This window comes from Orbicella franksi, chromosome 2, assembly GCF_964199315.1.
Source record: "Orbicella franksi chromosome 2, jaOrbFran1.1, whole genome shotgun sequence".
NCBI lineage: Eukaryota > Metazoa > Cnidaria > Anthozoa > Scleractinia > Merulinidae > Orbicella > Orbicella franksi.
The window spans coordinates 26,622,807-26,642,144 of record NC_138146.1 but is presented as its reverse complement, the minus strand read 5'-3'; the positions used below and the strand labels follow the sequence as shown (position 1 = coordinate 26,642,144).

At 38.3% G+C, this 19,338-nt stretch overlaps 2 protein-coding genes across 4 annotated transcripts in view; one reads left to right on the top strand and one right to left on the bottom strand.

Annotated features, from left to right (window-relative positions):
• LOC145478972 (uncharacterized) overlaps positions 1–19,338 on the bottom strand; it is a 56,074-nt gene that overhangs the window by 12,360 nt on the left and 24,376 nt on the right. For 2 of the 3 annotated variants that reach the window (XM_081457191.1, XM_081457192.1), the window contains exons 20-41: positions 18,077–19,168; positions 17,462–17,583; positions 17,084–17,170; positions 16,072–16,173; positions 14,884–14,964; positions 14,384–14,543; positions 13,429–13,821; positions 12,771–12,934; positions 12,111–12,321; positions 11,667–11,696; positions 11,473–11,571; positions 10,979–11,187; positions 10,482–10,595; positions 9,980–10,203; positions 9,516–9,598; positions 8,731–8,954; positions 7,599–7,771; positions 7,121–7,371; positions 6,435–6,756; positions 5,815–5,987; positions 5,104–5,308; positions 4,538–4,654 (exon numbers count right to left, since the gene is read on the bottom strand). In XM_081457191.1, coding sequence (XP_081313317.1) covers positions 4,538–4,654; positions 5,104–5,308; positions 5,815–5,987; positions 6,435–6,756; positions 7,121–7,371; positions 7,599–7,771; positions 8,731–8,954; positions 9,516–9,598; positions 9,980–10,203; positions 10,482–10,595; positions 10,979–11,187; positions 11,473–11,571; positions 11,667–11,696; positions 12,111–12,321; positions 12,771–12,934; positions 13,429–13,821; positions 14,384–14,543; positions 14,884–14,964; positions 16,072–16,173; positions 17,084–17,170; positions 17,462–17,583; positions 18,077–19,168 — 4,636 coding nt within the window. The remainder of the gene's footprint in view (positions 1–4,537; positions 4,655–5,103; positions 5,309–5,814; positions 5,988–6,434; positions 6,757–7,120; positions 7,372–7,598; positions 7,772–8,730; positions 8,955–9,515; positions 9,599–9,979; positions 10,204–10,481; positions 10,596–10,978; positions 11,188–11,472; positions 11,572–11,666; positions 11,697–12,110; positions 12,322–12,770; positions 12,935–13,428; positions 13,822–14,383; positions 14,544–14,883; positions 14,965–16,071; positions 16,174–17,083; positions 17,171–17,461; positions 17,584–18,076; positions 19,169–19,338) is intronic. The other variant, XM_081457193.1, reaches the window with a different exon arrangement.
• Positions 316–4,529, top strand: LOC145478978 (uncharacterized). The gene has a single exon (XM_081457200.1). The coding sequence runs from the start codon at positions 919–921 to the stop codon at positions 1,678–1,680; it is 762 nt and encodes a 253-aa protein (XP_081313326.1). The 5' UTR covers positions 316–918; the 3' UTR covers positions 1,681–4,529.

Here is a 19,338-nt window from a genome sequence, read left to right as displayed (position 1 = left end):
TTGCCGACGTTTGCACAGCTGAAGGGTCCAAATTACCCTTGCATCTCACATCTTCGAAACTCCTCATCAATGATATTCTCGTCAAAGTGATATTTACCTGAATATCGTTGCAAGGTTTGGCAAAAGATATCAAATACAATTTCATCTCGCGTGAACTAAAAAAAAACTTTTGAAATTTCAGTTTAATGGACAAATATTAACGTTTCTGTTGTAATATAGAACTACCGTTTTTAACTTACTAAGATATTTCTTCGGAAAACCTTTTTCTAGACTTACTGATTGTCTTTCTCTTAAGGAAAACACATATTCGCTAGCAAACATGAGACTGCACTAAGTAAATTACAGATCGGGTCATTTCTCTTGAAATGTGACGGCGCCACTCTTTTCGTTCTGAGTGAAATGATCTATTTTCTCCGGTAACAACCAAACTTGTAATTTAATGGCTGCAAGGATTAATTCATATTGAAGAACCTTTGCAGCTTTGAATCCCCACTTCTGCCGCCAATCGAAAAGGTAAATACTGCAGTTTATTTTTTTTTGATATTTTTTGTCTTTTGTTCTCAGATGAATGCTATTTTGTAGGTCAGATTCTGGTTTCTAGGTAACAAGCGATATCAGCAAGCATGTTTCTCAGCATACGGTCACAAAATTTACTACTAAAACATACTTAGCATCTCATTAACCTATTGGGTCCTTATCGAGGTTTTTCATGTGTGATAAATGGTAACGAATGACGTTTAAGATTTGTCAACTATATTTATCTAGAAAGCAAATAAGAAAAACAAAAGGTAAACAGTACATGTCCCTACATTGAGATAACAGCAGGCTCACATGCGAAAAGAAAATTGACTCGCATCGAGCATGAATATTTCTCACGAAATGTTGATTCAGTTTTAATTTCTTATTGAAGAAAAGCTAATGGATATGGATGTAAGGAAACTCAACTCTCGTTACGCAGGAGGGAAAAAGTTCTATACGCGAGCGAGCCAAGAAGAAGAGAAATGTTTTCCAGCAATAACAAATAATTATCAGTATGAAAGACAGAGAAAAACAGAAACGTCCTTCCGCGATCGAAGTCAGCAAGAAACCAAGACAACCCTAAAGCAAGAAAAGAAGGCATTTCGTCTGCCCCGTATAAGTGTTAAGAGAGAATCCTTCAGCATGTGCAAAAGATGTTATTCTCATGCTAATCTTTGCACTTCCTCAAGTAACAATTTTGATAGCAACACATCACCATTTAACTCATTTGCGGCGAAAAAGGTCAACTTTCATGGCACTGTGAAGTTTGCTGGAGCTGCCGCTAACTCGAGAAGCAGTCAAAGGCTCTTACAGTCATTACGGATAGTCGATCTAAACATAAGCGAGAATAAACCAAGTTTTCAGCGGGAAAATAGCCTGAGGATTTGCCCTATGGAGCTATTCCCCAGACACACAAGGAAAGCTATCAAGAGCCATCCTGTGAAACTATCAAGGCCTGAGCTACAAGCCACATATCCTACACTGAAACTCGCACCTATCGATAAAAACGCAATTTTTGCTTTATCACCGTCACTGTCTTTAAGTGTCGAGTCCTTGGATTCAATCATTGGTGGTGCGCTTACGCTCACGCAGCCACCCCCGGACATTCTTTCTTCTTGTTCGCCTTCAGAGATCGATTTTACACCTCCTTCTACTCCTTAGCAAGTGATGGAGAAATACAGAAGATCCAGGACGCTCGCGATACAAGTCACTAATTCAAAATTGTTGCATAGATCCTCAAGATTACATTGCATTACGTAACATTGAATTCACCTGAAATTTAGGTTCTGAAATTTAGTTTCTTTCAGCTGAATCTGAATTTGACTTGACTGAATGTTCTCAGATTTGGCGTTCAGTCATTTCGATTGAATTTTGGGATATCGTTTCAACGGAAACGTGAATAATGCACGGGACGAACACTACAGAACCTTGAAGACAAAGTTAAATGACAGTGAGATTTAACAGAATTTTGCTATTCTGTTTCTTCACACTGATCGCCTGGTAGTCCTGCATTTTTCGAAGAAAATTCCAAGAGTTGTACTATTTTTTTTTTAATTCGAGGAACAAAACTAATTGAAGCGAAAGGAAATAACTCTTTATCCTCCTCGATATGCAAATTTAGAAATATGCCATTGCAGGTGCTTGTGTTGTGTATTAGAAAAAAAAACATGCACAACCGGAGAAAAATACATAATCACGAAAACGCAAATTTAATGGACTTACATTGTGTTTCCACTGCAGGATATTTTCAAATGTGTTTCCATTGTGAATCAATTAATCTTAACGAAAAGGCGGCAGAACAAATGCTTTTTGTGATCACATTATAGCAAAATTGGGCAGAAATCCATTTCCCGCCAGACGGGAGTACATAGTATTTTGGAAAATATCTGTTCGAGTAAAAGAAATAACCATTCAAGGTTTTTTGGTTTCATGTTCAAAGACGAAGTGACGCTAAGGAAACTGCTTAAAATCAAAAAGGAAAACTAAAACACTAATAATTACGGTTTAGCGGTTTTCGTTTGAAGTTTTAGCGGAGATGCGATTCTAAGTTTGTTTCGTACCTATATCGTTTACGAGGTGGTCGGACAAAAACAGGATTAGAAAAACATTGTGATCAACTTCCGTAAAAATAGAAACAACAGCTCGCCATCACATCTTTGTGGCACATAGAATACCTAATTAACATTCACTCAAACGGTGTTTTTTTGTAGTTCCATAAATTTCAAAGCCAAAAGGCGATATTTAGGCATATTGACCTGTGTGCCAATATCTTTCACAGCGTTCATTGTTTGCAAGCAAACAAAATTGACACAGTCGTGATATTTTTATTTTTGTGAAGAGGATTGTCAATTATTTTTGTTGGCGAGAGAACATATTTTTAGACCTGCAGTTTCCTTTTCGATCAAAACGTTTGTTTTTCTTTCATTCTCAGAGCAAACGTATTTGAAATTTGGACATTCAAGTCGCTTTTAATGAACTGTGCACTGATAAATGTGAAGCCATTTCAGCAAAAACTAAAATAAAAGCTCTTTTAATTTATAGATAGTAAAAGTCTTATCATTTTTTGTTAAGTGCGCATTTTTTTTTTTTAAATTTAAAGATCATTTTGGTTTTATGACTGAGAGACCCTGAACTGGTTCTCTTACAGCAAAAAAGATTTCTTCTTTTCTTTACAGAATGAGATCAATTTTGATATTGTAGAAGGAGCCTTTCAGATATACGAGTCTTTCGTCTAATTTGTTTGTTGATCGTGCGTGGGAAGACACAAAGTGGACGAGTGGATTAGATAAGAAATTACGGTAGCTTGTAAGATACCGTTACCATAGTTACTGAATTAATCGAACTAATTATGCAGGCATTACTGTTTGTTATTTCTAACTTTCTCCTTCCGATGTATTAAACTTAAAAAATCCTTTCAGTTTAGTCATTAAAATCTCTAATTTCAGCACAATTGGTTTTATAAGCTCCTGAATATGAAGGAAAAGACATACATGACGAATTAAGTTTGGTTGACCTACAAAGCTTTTGATTTTAGTCACAAAATGAAAAGCGAAAAAGGAAAATAATTTCCTTCCTTACCTCCTGCAGAATCGAACAGCTTCAAACATAACTGAGTCAGATCAGGTTTTGTTTTGCAGATTTGTTATTTTATAATACGAAACTGTCTTTCTGTAATGAGAACCAGATGCTCAGAAATTCTGGGATTGAACCTTCCGGTTTTTGCATCAAAACTAATCATAAAGCGGAGATTGCTATCCCCCTTGATACCAGTCCCTCGCAGCATACATTTTATGCCAGTTTGCATCAAACAGTTATAATCGGAGAGATCGAGAGACAGGCACCGTTAGGTGTAAGTCAAGCACCGCAACGTTAACACACGCAAAACACAGCAGGTGCTGATCTATACCCGTTTCGAGCACATATTTATGAGAATGACTCAGAAACCAAAGAAAGGGGACTTTAGGGTTATTATTATGTGTTATTGGTTATCATAGCTGTTAATTGTGTGCTTTTCTTATATACTCATACATAAATTTATTTATTTCAGACTTCCTTAATAGCGTAGTAATAGCGTTTTTTTCTCTCTCTTTTTTTTTTCTTTCTTTTTATGTGTGCCTTTCTGCTATCTTCCTGCCCTGCAATATATTTTCATTTAACACTGATGTCACCTGGCTGCCTGGCTCCGCTAGCCCCTATGGTTATTCCAGGCAGCCAGTACTATAACTTTTATACAGGATATTTTTGTACAATTGGTAAATTATGGTATGAGAGAGTACAAATAAAAATTGTTCTTGTGGTTAAGTTTTAAAGTCCAAAGCATTTCCTAGGAGAGCATGGTCCCGGTTCCCACAGAAGCTTGGGCCTTCGGCGCTCATTGTTTCAGAGATCCACCCCCATTTATCCTAGATCCGCGCCTGCCCTAACTATTAGGTCAAGATTTGACACTCGCCAGGAACTTTTACTATGAAGCGTGACGAAACTTTACAGATATTTATAGTAATTGCTTGATATGACTTACTTGAGCCATTCGTTATGAGCTGTCCAACCATTTATTGCCACAACTTTCTTCAAGTTCTTCTCTGTCTCGTCTGAACTGAGCCACAATTCTCCAGTGGTGTCGGCAGCCAGGAAAAACCTGGGAAAAGATAAATAGCTTAGACAACTGACAGCATCATTAAAAAAAGATACCTTTCCCCCTTAACGTTTAATTGACAAAATCTGAATGTAATTCCACTGGTAACGACGTAGCTATTTTCGGAAATATGTGTACACATAAGTTTTGTTCACGATGCACCGATAGTCTCATTCATCAGACATTAAGCATCTATTCCAAGAAAACCCTGCCTTTAAACGATCTCTTGTGTCCAATAAACAAAAACGAATAGGGGGATAGAGTATAACGTTGGCCTAGAGTTATATTATATTATTGAACTCTTTGTTTGACAATTTACTTATGAAAATTTGTTCACATTTTTTCGAGAAAATTTTATTTGTTTAAAAACTTGAAAGGTTATATTTGTCAAAAAAGGTAACAAAATTATCATTGTTGTTGCTATTAGTAACTCAATTAGGATTACTGCTCACCTGTATAGTCCACTCTCTGGCGCCTTGAAGAAACCTCGTATTCTTGAGCCGTAATTATCGTCAACATTATGTGGTGCGTCGAATTTGTCCAACACCTCAATACTTGATGGGTTGTTTGGGAAGTTTGGATTAGAAGTGAGATCCATTATTCTGTAGCCAGGGATGTCTTGCCAAACTTCACGGATTACACCAGCGAATGGATCACCTCGAGAAGAAAAAAACAAAATTGGTTACCAACTGTCTACATGGTACAAAAGTAGTTTACACAGTCTGTTTTAAGTAATTAAATGAATCTTATCTTGTATGCTGTAAGTGAAAATTTTCGATCTCTTCGTTCATTTCTGATTTATGCAATGATCGAAAATGTGCAGAATTTTCTTTTTTTGTGAATTTTGAAAAAAGCCGAAGCGTACTTAATGGATTTCCAATAATGTTACAAAAATTCGTCTAAAGTTAGAAAACTTGAATAGAGAATTGTAGTTCAATAAAAAGAACAAAACATGAACCATCTGAATTAGGTACATACCAGTCCGAATAATTCACCTGCATAAGTGAAACATGCAGAATTGTAATCTAAAATTATCTTTCTTGTCTGTCGGTACATACTAGCATACAGCCTCTGTTATCCCCTTTCCACTTTATTAAAATCTTACAATTCGTGACGCTATTTACACCGTGAATAAATGACAATCTGTATTTATTCTTTCTTACCCGGCATTCTCCACTGTAATATTTCTTTCGTGATAGGTCTCATGAAGCGACCGCTGGGCAAACGTACCCCAGCGGAGAGTGAGTCGGTTGACTCTGTGCCCTTCTGTAGTCCAACGACGTAGTAATATTTACCAGCCTCTAATGTAACAGATTTGGAGCTTTGGCCGGCATATCTATGGAAAGCGCAAAAAAAAAAAAAGGAGACAAAATTTGTTGATTAAGGTTCTCATTGCCTTATTGATTAAGGCTTCTTGTTGCTCTTGCTTTGAAAAGGTGACCGTGGTTTTCTTACAAAAAAAACAAACAAACAAAAAAAACACCCTTGCTGATAGCTTGATTGCATCGTTGCATCTCGAATTTGGATATTCTCATTAGAAGCCCTACTTGAAAGTTCCTTCTTCAATTTGCCCTTGCCACTACCACACGTCATTGATATAATTATAGGGAGTGAAGTGCAAATAGAGCGGTTTTCAATTGAGTGTCGTAAAACCAAATCAAACCAATCTCTTACCAATCAGACTACTCAGCCAATCTCAAACCGTAGTAAAACCAAAACCAAAGTAATTGCCTGATTACTTTCGACACTCAATTTAAAATCGATTTATAGTAACACAACTTACTTGTTCCACTGGTTGTGACCGGTTGCTTGATCTAGAGAAATCAGTTTAGTCAGGTTTTGCTGGCTCTCTGTACTACTCATCCACAGTTCACCGCTCTGTGACCCGGACATGTAGAAAGTGTAGTTCCCAGTTTCCGGAGCCACGAAGTATCCTTTCACCCTACTACCGTAGTCTTTGTCAATGTCAAAAGGAGCGTCGAAGTTTTCAATGATCTCAATAAGCGAGGGGTCGTTAGGGTAGTAGGGATCGTCTTTGAGTTTGTTGATTGATTTTCCGGGCAGCTCTTTCCACACTTCGCGAATAAGGCCTGGGTATGGCATCTCTGTTACAAAAGTAGGAAAGAAGCGTAAGTGGTTACATTGCAATCTGAGGTGGAACTTGGACAGTCATAAGGTCACATTAAGCAACTATTAGGCTCAAAACATTTTTTAAAGCGACATGGAGTATACAGTTAGTACACACTGATTCGCCAAGAAGGAGACAATTGACTACCATACCTAATTTTCTTAATTTCTTTTTGTATCGGTATGACACCACAGCAAACAAAATTACAAAGTATTTTTTTTCATAACAGTAGCTCAGTGAATCTCTTGTTGATAACGCGGAGACATTTTGGAACTAAAATAACAGCTGACTCCTTCAAAATACGTTTGAATTTTTTTTTATGTATATACTGTGACACTAACTCTTTCCACTGAATATTTTCTCGACATCTTTCTTCTCAAGGAACCTCGGGAAGACTGCGAGAGAGCCAATCGAGAACTCTGCTGGGGAGTAGTCGGGTCCAACATTCTTACGACCGACAATAAAGTCTGCACTCTCGGTCACCAGGTCACGTGGTACGCTCTTAGGAGTCTTGGTCCAGCCTCGGAACTGACTGTCAGTGTAAAGCCAGAGACCGTCAGATAGACTCCAACTCAGAACGACACGCTGCCATCTGGAAATGAAGGAAAAAAACACCTTGCTTGTGAGTAAACTTGGCAGTATCAAAAAATATAGTTAACCAACATATATACACATGGTTAAAATATTAGTTACAAGAGAACGATAAGGTTACATTTGCAGTTACAAGTTAATGCAGTTGAATACTAAGGAAGTAATGTCCTATAGTGCCAATAAAAAGTGTAAAAACAAGTTCTAAGAGATTTTTACAGTAGCTATTACCTGACAGTAAAAATAGACGTTCTAACTGTCCAAGTCAGAGTGTCCTCATCAGTACTCATGGCAACACTGAAGTACAAATTATTGTTAAGGAGATATGCAGACAGGCCTCTGGTTCCCTTCTTATGGCCACCGGAGTCCAAAATGTAATGAGGCTCTTTGTAAGTTCGTACAACCTGTAACATGCACAAATACAACTACGTTGAATCAACAAATTTTGAATAAGTGAAACTAGGGTTAATCCTCGAGTTTCTATGTGCAGGCCGTTTTACATTAGGCAATTTAGAGCTGTTTCTTCAAGCACGTTCTATCAATAAAGGAAACTGACTGTTATGCTTTGATTACTTCAGAACCATCCATCTTGTTGTGTGGAGGCACGGTGGCCTCATGGTTAGTGAAATCGCTTCTGGATCAAGCGGTCCGCTTTCCAGCCCTGACAAGGACATCGCGCCGTGTTTTTGAGCAAGACGCTTTGCTCTCAAAGTACCTCTCTCAACCCAGGTGTGTGAATGGGTACCGGTGAATTTAATGCTGGGAGTAACCCTACGATGTACAAGCATCCCATCCAGGGGGTAGTAGAAATACTCCTAGTCGCCTCATGCTACAGAAATTGGGATAAGCTCCGGCCTGATGGGCCACTTGGCAGGTATGCAGACTTTATCTTTTTACCATCCATCTTGGAGTGTAAGTTTCAGCACGAATTAACAATTGTCAAGGGCATCAATGGTGAAAAATTCTTATAGTCTTTTAAACGCTTAGCTGTTTATCAACTTGGAGTTGATAAAAGTAAATTAACCGCCGTAGCAAAGTTGTGAAGGTAAGGTTTCGAGCATCTGCTTTTAGTAAGAGCCAAGTGAGTTACTATACTTTAAGGAATAACGCACGAAACGTCGACTCAGCTTCACAAACTTGCTATGGCAGTTTATTTAGCTATATCAACTCCACATTGACAAACTGCTAAGTGTTTCACCTCCCCACCAACGAAGCATAACAGTTTCTTTAGAACCTAACTCCTTTACTTATTGTTTTTGTTCCGGTTTAACGTTATAATCTGAAAAGAAGTCAGAAGAAGCAGATTCTGTAATTGTCTTGACAAATACAGACGAAAAGAACTTTGGTTGGGACTGAATCTTACCCGGTTGAACTTAAGTTTGCAGCTCAAGCTGAGTCCATCGGGACACTTGGAAGGATCATGAAGACATTTGCTGTCAAAGCTTCCAACTTTCAGGAAAGATCCCTGACCATCGAGATGTACGCCTCCATCCACTGCTCTCACTGGTCCGTTTACTTCGATATCTGGGCTGCCTGTTACTTTCTTATCTTCAAGCTTAGGGAAAAGCCACATGTAGCGTGGAACAACTATGGACATGAAAAATCAGGCGAGATGTTAGTGGGAAGGATTTGCCATATCATGTCATGTAGTCACATATGTACAACATTAGTTTAGCAACATGAATCTATATCTTTCGTTTTCAGTTAATAAATAGGATCTCACCATCTTCTCCAGAGTGGTCGAATCGTGTAGTGCAATTGTCGTATTTTACACTTTAAAGTTGGTTGCGAGTGACAACCCTCGGATTAGGAGGGAAAAAAGCTTTGCAACCACACAGGAAAACGAATGAGGAGCCACCCTCTAAAAGATAGAGCAACTATCTTGCGAATTACAAGGGTGGAAGCTGTAAAGGATTTCAAGTTATTCAAATCCAATATAACGTTTAGTTTGATTGTGGGTTTTCTAAAAAAATGTCTTCGAAATGAGACGAGTACTTATAGCGAGCTCAACTCAAGTAGATTGTTAGAGCGGAGGTTTGATCTCCACACATAGCATCGAAAGCCGCGCACCAAACTGTTCCTCTCGGGGTAAATACTTGTAATAATTAATATGAAATGTTCTCCAGGTTAGAAAATAGGGCATCTTACCTGTATTATCAAACGTAAATACATACGGCACATCCTCTGGTGCAAGGAAACGAGTGAACGCGTAGAGCGAACTGATGTACATTCTATGGAAGAAGAAACATCACGCTGTGCCAATAGCTTATACAAAGAAAAGGGTTTTAACGTCTCAGTAGGATTGAAAGTACGGCAAACTTTCATCGGTAACGAGCCATTTTGAAACTACTTCGCAGTTTGAAGCCTAAATAAGGCAAGTCATGCTTGACGTCTGTTCAACGGTCTCACTTAGAATTCCTATATCATCTACATGCTTTTTTCTATTGAACACACCAGAACTCCGTCAGGCCATTTATTATTTTTTTTAATTGCAAGACCTAAATGTTTGTCTTCGGGGTTTCTAAGTGATTAGATTCCTTGGTAGAAGGACCTGTAACTCATTCAAAATCACTCTTATCACCAACATCATTCAAACGGTAGTGGCTACGTACCTTGTATACTTAAAGGGCGGGTTTCCACTCTTTCTACCAATGGTAAGTCGTGCCTGCTTGTTCGGTATCAGACTTGTTACTGTTCCATCCTTCAGAGAGTCCCTGAATGCTCCATTAACATAGAGCATTAGCCCTTCCTCTTTCTTCCATGTCAGCGCGATATCCTGCCACTCATTGGTTACGAGCTCCATTGAAAGTTGCCATTCTTTTGTCGAGGTCACAACCTACACAGTGGATCAGTTTTATTGTATGATGACACAGCTTAAATCTGCAGCTGAGTACAATTAAAGGTTGGCAAAAATAATGCTTGATATCCTTATTTGACCATTTGCATCCACTATAATAGAAACACCGAAATATCGTTGTTTACCGTCATTCTTACATTAGTGGTCGCAGTGTGCGCTGTTTCGTCTTATTGTGTGAAATACATTGGTTGCTTGTAGATTTTGCACCATCTTACTACATATATTTGAAGTGTTGGTTTGTCCTAATGAAATCTCACCTTGTAAAACAGAGAGCCATTTTGAATGAAGATTGACACACCTCGCGAGTTTCCGCTAGAGTCCAAAACATATCGTTTGTCTTTGTAAGACAAAGCATCGTCGTCGAAATTAAGCTAAGGGAAACAAATTCATCCAACAGTTAATTACTAAATTACAGGTAAATTTAAATGACACAGATATGGAGAAATGAACCTGGAACGCAGACAGTCGTATAATGAATTGCATCCAAACGACTTGAATAATGTATCTGAAGTGTACTCACTATATTTATGAATTATTTCCACGATCAAGATGTTCCGCCCGTCGTCAGGATAAATTCATACAATACTGTGTACAAAACTGCCTAGCAACCTATTCTTTTTGGCCAAGAAAGCTCAAAAAAGTGATCTTAATCCAGTTTTTGTTATTTCATCTCCCAAATCCCTATGCCTCGATCTTATCATGATCAGCACCAAACGTTTCTTCAGAGCCTGTAATATACAAAGGGATTTGATACCTGTAACGCAAAAGAGAATCCCTTAATACAGAGATCAGGATCACCCAAGCACTGTCCATAGTAATCCCCTGCGTCAAGCCATGCATCCACTCCATTGAGTTGAAGACCACCGTCCACTGATTTCAAGTTACCATGGGTGGCAATTGGGTTTGATCCGTGAATGCGGCTGTTAAAGATCTTTTGCACCGTCCATAAGTATTGAGGAGTCACTACGAAAATAAAGATCGATGTTATCATGAAATGTGCAGTTCGCATCAAGATGGAAAGATAAATCTGCAGTTTCTTCAGCCATTTTTGCTAAATTTAAACTTAAAACTGTTAACTGTAACCAAGTGTGAACATTAAGAAAACACGTGCACCCCTTTATTTATCTGATGAGAACAGGTGATTAAAACACATTACATCGCCTTACAAGAAGATATGCCTTGATGGCAATCAGAATTATCTCTTTAAGGTAAATTTTCTTCTAATTTTCAAAAATTCTGCTTTCTCACCTGAATGCCTTCCAAATATGGTCACGCTTGTATCGATGTTGGGATTCAGTAATGACTTGTTAGAGACAAATTTCTCAACCTCTTGAGTCAAAGTTGCGTCTACAATATTAAAAGACAATACGATAACAATATGAGATAGGGTACCAAGTGAAAATTAAAAAAAAAAAAAAAAACCACCTCTACTCTGTACTAACCATTAAGTGGATGATGAGGACCTTTGGGACCTGAAAATATAAACGCTCAATAAAATTTATTGTCAAACTCACATCGGTATGGGCATTAAACTTAGTTTAATCTACAACGTTTTCAAGAAAGGGTTCCTGCCAGTTGACCTAAGTACAACACTCAAACGGGCAGCAGGGCAGTTGGACCAGAAATACTTATACACATATTACTTTGAAGGAATTAAGACGAAGGAAAAATTTTTAGCAAATATGTATTTCAAAATTCAACACTATAACGAATACATTTTATTTAACGCAAATAGTCCGATCATCTAAAGACAAAAATAAGCAAATCATTGTTGTCGTAACTTTCATTTGAGTAAGCTAATGCTATAAACGTTTTACAGAAATATTATTGAATTTTAATTCCAAAGATTTTCCTTGATATTATCACTATTTTTTCAATTCACTTACTTGGCTTTTTACAAATAAAGCTATACTGGCTCTGACATGGTTCGTCGTGCCACTTTCCGGTCCTCGTCACTATCGCGCATGACACACCACCATTGTTAGGTGACTTGTCGTCCCAGTTGGTGTAAGAAGACGTCATGCGGTCACTCCAGACCCAGTCTCCCTCGTTGTCAATATCATTGTAACCAATCCAGAAGTCAGATTTAGAATACACCTAGGCACAAGTAACTGTCTTTAGTCCAACCTCGCCCGCAGTAAGCACTTTATCATCAAGAATATTAGTAATATAATCGGCAATTTATTTCAAGTTTTGTTTTTGAGTAGTTAACCAGCACGGTGGGACATACATTCAGACTGTTGAAAGCAAAGTTAACCCTTCGTTGCATGGTTGCTTAACATGAATTCTGTTTATTAAATTATTGACGACGAAGCTTTCTCGAGTTGATGTTTCATACCAATTTATGGGCAATACATTGCATTGGAAAACATTCTTCAACTTCATACAGACCGCTTTGATAGTCTATGCCTATGTTGCATTTGCAGTTCAGGTAAGCCCATCGTTTTACTTCATCGTTGTATTCCTCACAAGAATTCAAATCAATTTGTCAATTTCCTATACGTACACATTATGAAAAATGCAACGTGTCTGAAACGTTGTGATACCTGCGATATCATGGTTTCTTCATCATCACTGAGTATACTTGTTAATGACGCCTGCTCATCCATGCATGCCACCAGCGCATGCTCCCACGTTTTTGGTTCTTTGAATAATTTATAACATCCGCGGACTGAGTTAAGGGTCAGCTTCTTCCAGCCTTTATTGCAATCTAAATTTCATAAAAACTATAAGTACTGTAATCAGGACTAAGACTTTGCAAAATGTATAAACGTACCTTAAACAGCATCAGCAATTGTGAAGGTTGAAACTTGTAGCGTAAGTAATTTAGGTGTTGGTGTCAAGTTCAAATGGATCGAAGCAGTTGGTGAACGTCGATGGCCTCCTTATTTCTGTTGAACTGACTACGTAAATGTTCTTTTGTCGAGGGAATAATTGCTTAAAAGCCTAGCACTGGCAACATAACGACATAGGAAGGGCATTATGTTGTTGTGTTTGCAGTGTGAACATCCTGGCATAATAGCATGATAGCTACATAGCACCATGAACATAACGACATGAGGAAAAAAGAATATCTTTATGTCGATGTTCACATTACCGACATGAGCGATTCTGTCGTTATGTCATCAGTGTGAACTAGGTCTTAAAGAGCATTTCACAGTAAATAAATTGTGATTAATATTACAGTCTACAAAATATTCTTACCTTCGGCCTTTTTCTTGCAAAGGTATTCGTGAGTCTGTGAACATGATGCATCTTTCCATTTGCCTTCTTTAGAACTTAGCAAGACACAGTCTCGACCTTTGCCGTGATCGTCCTTAGCACTGCTGTCCCAGTCGGTAAACACGGACAGACTTGAGTCACTCCAAGTCCACGTCCCGTCCCGGGATTTGTCCCGATATCCCAACCAAGATTCAATATTGGTGAAGTTTTCAAGAAAACGTTGTTCATAGGCGTTAGTCACGCTGAAAAGATCACCGCCAAGACCTTTGCATGTGTGATGAGCGTTGTCCCATGTTTTATGTTCAAAAATCTCCTTGTAACAAAATGAACCAAAGTCACCGAGAGCTCCAGTCCAACCGGCGCCGCATTGAAGGTCTGCAGTAAAAACAACACGCAATTCTCGCTTACATATCCTTTGAAAACATATCTAGTGTTTGGAATATCAAACATCTCACTTTCTTGAGGAAAGATAGAAAGGCAGATAACTCGTATTTACGTGTCAAATAAATAATACAAATACCCGAGGGAAAGCCCTCTACTTATAGGGGACATGCCATCCTTCTCTCAGAAACATACCAAAGGGGCCTTTAATTTTCGGCTGTATGGAAGAAATAGTCTTATCACGTTTCAAATTCCTTGCTGTTGAAAATTTTTTGGACAGCATTTTCTCAACAAACATTTTTCATGTCGTAGTCATTTTTTGAAAATGTTATATCAATGCTATATCGGGTTGAGCAGCCTTATTTCACCTTCTGTAAAATGAACTTCACTTACAAAACACTTTTCCTGCAGCTGCATAGACCTGATACCACAGCTATTTTTATTCAAAAATGACGGCGTTTGAAAGTTGGTGCCAGCCTTATGGAACATTGATTATAGTGGTAACAGCTATTGAATTGACCGTCAAAGAAACTTTGGCTCCATACTCATGACCTACCTGGTTTAGGTCGAATTAAGTTCTTTTTGCCAATGTTGTTAGTTGGATTGGGGTTTGTTTGAGTCCTTTGGTTGATTGGATCGCTCTGCTGTCCCTCTGGTGGCAGTGGTACTGGGTACCACGGGTAAGGACACCAGTTATCACCATTATCACACGGTTTCTGTCGGTAACGTTTAAACACCAGTCAATAACAATAGTACAAAGATAAATGTAAGTTTGACACCTTGATGTGTTTGACATGACGTGATAAGAAGTTTAGCTCATTTATATGCAACAAGATGTACATGACCTCGATAGACGTGGTAGGGAATGGTGCATGGTACAATTCCTTGTAACGTGCATGAAGTGAGCGATATGTATGACGTGAACTGTTTAGAGATAAAGACGATTTTGGGACGTTTTAACGCACTCTTTTAAATAGTCCTATTTTTGTCTTAGGCTCGACAGGATGACTCATTATAACACTCTCTAAATCAACTGCTTAACGTTTATGATCTTACAGGTTTATTGTTTTCTCCTCTCTTCCATCCTATTGGCAACGGGAACGGGCTTGGATCCTCCAACAACTGGCTGTCAATCGGCTGCATGCCATTGCGGCAATAAAATGATACAAGCTGAGCTTAGTTCGTCTTTAAGCACTCACCTTCAGTCGATTAAGTTTTTGATACTCGAGCATAACTTTTACAACATAAGATCTTGTTAAAATTTCATTGTTACCATTTAATCAAATCGAAAAATCAGTATTCCACCCGACATCTTGTGGGAATTTGATCTCATACTTTCTCCAGTGCCCAGAAAGTCGGAAACGTTGGAAATTAGATAACTACATTGGTAAAACCTCAGTAGCAAAACTCAGCAGAACAAATTTGCACTGTCTAAGTAAAGGCAGTTTCTGTTTCTTTTCCTGTTGTTCAAAACACTTTGAGTTTATTCTATGAATTTCAGGTACAGCGCGACTTTTATATAGGTGGATTTTAAAGTTTACATTTCAAAGACACTGTGACTGTTAATTTCATGGGTACTGTAGTAGAAGGACTGAGGAACCTTATCAAATCACCGTATCAAATTATTGTCACGGTTGAAAAATACGAAACTAATCAAATACATCTTGCAAGGTAAATTTGCTTTACACAAGTAACATTTATGCAGCTTTCTCATTTAGGCTAAAGAAGAAGAAAACCAAGAAGAAGAATTCTTAGGAAGAAGATAGAGGACGAGGAGAAGGAGACGCAAGAAGTTTAGTTCATGTACGTGCACGCTGGTAGAACGTCATTCATTGTTAACAATGCTAGCAATACAGTTGAATCTCATGCAACGTTGGCATTTAAGGAAAATGAACGCTATACGTGTCAAAAAGTCGACAAGTAGATTTCCGAGGGAGGGATATTGATATTTCGATTTGATTGGTGCATAACAACGTGGTAAAATTGCCGATATAATTGGATCAACGAATCGCGTTGTTTCGATGGCTTAGAGTACCATCAGTAGCAGGTGGGACTGTTCGTCCACTGCTTAGTTCTCAAACGACTAAACGAATTGGTTCAATGATAGTCTCTTACGAAATAGGAAAGGAAAACTACTGCTTTTACAAAAACAGTGGTAGTCTATCCCAAACGATTTCTTGTTTTTGAAGACTCTTGGTGTGCCTTTACGCTCTAAAACTAAGATTGTTTTTAAGTTGATCTTACAGTGTCGTCTGTGTCTATTGGAACGTGCTGAATTCCTTCTGGTGGCAATGGGATTGGATAAGGTTGTCCGCCCTCTGGAAACCATTGACGAGTAACCGCAGGCTGTTGACATCACAGTAATTTAATACCATTCCCAATACAGATTACACTATCAGAATGCTCTTTGATGCGCAGAAATAGAATCGCCAAGAACGCTGAAACCTCCAGAAACCAAATTCGAATAAAAAATCATATAAGAGCACATGGTTCTTTACATAACCGTGTTTCTTGACGTAGTTTCGCGCGGAGGAGAGTAAACCTCAACGTAAACTTTACACCACTTTTTGATAAAAAGGGTTGACTGATTGTAGTGGATAATGTTACGATTATGATTACGATTATGATTATGATTATGATTAGGCTTATGGTTATGGTTATGGTTATGGTTATGGTTATGCTTATGATTATGATTGTGATTGTGATTATGAGAAAGTCGACATTTACTTCAAAGAATAGACCATTTTACAGTTGTCTGCTCGGTGACCTGGCCTTTGTATGGCAGCGAGGCTAGAGTTGACCTTGTTTTGATACAGACATCACTGCTTTTGTTGTGCAAAACAAGTCGTTCTGATGCTAACTAGGTGCATTTACATGACAAAAGCAGTGAGGTCTGTATCAAAACAAGGTCAACTCTAGCCTCGCTGCCATACAAAGGCCAGGTCACTGAGCAGACAACTGTAAAATAGTCTATTAAAACAAATTATTGTTATGAATGTCACTGAACATTATTTAATCTATTTTTCTATAGACAGGGTTAGTATTTGGTTGCTTATAACATTCAGGAGGCAAATCAACCCAAAACAAGCTGATTAAATTTGGAGTTTAAAGATACACAATAGTGTGATTTCCTGTTAGTCTAATTTACAGATTAAGTTAAATGTTATTCCTTAATTTGTGGTCTAATACTCCTCTTGTTCCCCTCTTTCCACCGCCCCAGTCTCCTTAAGCAATTATTTTTCCACCGTTATCATACCTGTTGCTGGTTAGCTGATTTAGGGAGTGGATAATAGGGAGACTGTGCTGATGGCAGAGATCCTCGAGCAGAGGCCTGGGAACTAGTCTTGATGAAAAATAAGAAACAACGAGTTAATGTTACCTAGTTATGTGATAACGGTATGGATTCTTGTTGTTAAATGATAGCTTTCCAGTTAAAAAAATAAAAATAGATAAAGCACGATTCCTTCCTCGTTTGAGAATAGAGGCGTCTGAAATGGAGGCCTGAGACACTGAAAAAGGGTTAGGCTTAAAAATGAACGTATTTGTTTCAAACTACAAATGATTAGAAAACAAACTAACTAATTATATATCAACATAAAATGTGAGGTCTACACAAGTAACAATGACAAAGTACCTTTATGGCATCGTTGTTGTTTTCGCTTCCTTGGTAACCATGGTAACCTTGGTTCTCCTGCTGTCCTTCAGGGGGGATGGTGAAGGGATATATTGGTGGCGCAGGATTGGACCTTGCTTGACCTGTTTTCAAAAGGTTATCGTGTGAAATGTCTTGTTCGGTTAAATGACGTTTGTCGTTCATGTCTACCATTTTTAAAACGTTCAGATAACTATAAAACCTGGATTGATTGGCTCTTAACGGGAGGTTAGTAGCAACTTTCTGCACTTGGTAAATGCTCTCTTTTGGAATAAGTCCTAAGCTGATGCTGTTTTAGTGATTTGTTGTTATTGTGACATACTCCTGTTAAACAACATTATCTTACACATTATGATATCACTGCATTATTTCTCCAAGAGTTTAGTGATAATATTTTCCCCATAGCATTGACATGTTAACCCATTACACGAGACATAACAACTTCGCGAGACACAACTTGGGCCACATTGGCAGCAACAACAACTTATTTCATTTAAGAATGACAACAAAGCATTCCAGCATCGGTTAAATGGTTAAAAAGGAATTAATGCATCGAACTCTGCCATCTTGATTGGTCATGATAAAATTAATTCTTACCTTGGTTCGGGAATGCATTAACGTCACTTCCGGTATACCTGGAGGTTTCGGTAGCTACCAAGTCATTGTGGTTGAGAGGCGGAAGTTGCTGGTGATTTAATGGCGGAAGAAGAGCCTCATGCTCATGACTCATAGGGTACGCATGCTCAAGAGGGGGAGTCAAGGGAGGTTTACCAACGTAGCTCTGTATCATTTCACCTGGGTTAAGATATGGGTTAACATACTGCTGGTTAGGAGAAGGAAAGTTAGGTAAGTTAAACTCACTGTTATATGGAGGTTGGCTAGTTACTGGATTACCATCATCAAATTCTGTACCGTTTCTAGGTTGATTAGCAACCACGTTAAGACCCAGATTCTGTATCTGGGAAAGTCCATTACTGTTTGGTTTAGCTGCTGCTTGATTAAACCTCAGGCTTTGCGTTTGTAGGTTTACATTTGATGTCAATTCGTTAGCTATCTGATTAGGCGCCAGACGCTGTCTTTGGAACTCATCGTTATCCTTTGGTGGATTTACATTTGTTAAATAGGGTAAAATTGGTTCCTGGGGCTTGACCGGGACTGTATTATAACTATTAATTATTGAATTAGTCCCAGTTCTAGGAGTCTGGGACACGTCAGTTGATTTAAGTGAATTAATTCGGGGATTCCCAGTGTTAGTTAGGTTATTTAACGTTGGGTTAAATTGAACAGCAGATCCAGTGAATCTTCCAACTCCGACCGATGGACCAGGAGTAGGAACCCGAACTTGGAGCGGCTGCCTGTTTCCAAAGTTGTATCCTTGTGGTTGCGGCGTTGGGACATTTTCTCTTGTTTCAGCAAGAGCATCTTCTAAACCCTTTTCTAGTTTTCCTAACGAGTCCACAATTTCAGCCTTTTCTTTTGCAATTTCCAGCTTTAGTGATGATCTGTTCTTTTTGTTACCTGAAACGTCTTCATTCTTTACAGCCGGGTTTGTAGCGATGGTGTTATCAGGTGGAAAATTCCTGTTGCTGGTGTTATCGAGCCAGTTCTTTGATGGGTATGAACTGGAATCTTTTGTGGCATTTGTCTGCCAGTTGCGCAGAAAATTTGCAAGCGGATCTCTTGCTGTTCCTGTTGTTGATGATAATGTTGTGCTCTTAATTCATTTTTTTGATCAAAACCGAATAGGCATTTTATCAAAGGTTCAAGGTAATATATAGTTTTATTTTTTTCTGCTGTAAACATCCAAGATAATTTTGCAGTTTTTTTTTTTCTGTAAAAGTCCAAAATAATTTTTGTAG

Coding starts and splice junctions, on each gene's coding strand:
- LOC145478978 (XM_081457200.1), top strand. CDS start 919: ATGGATATGGATGTAAGGAAACTCAACTCTCGTTACGCAGGAGGGAAA.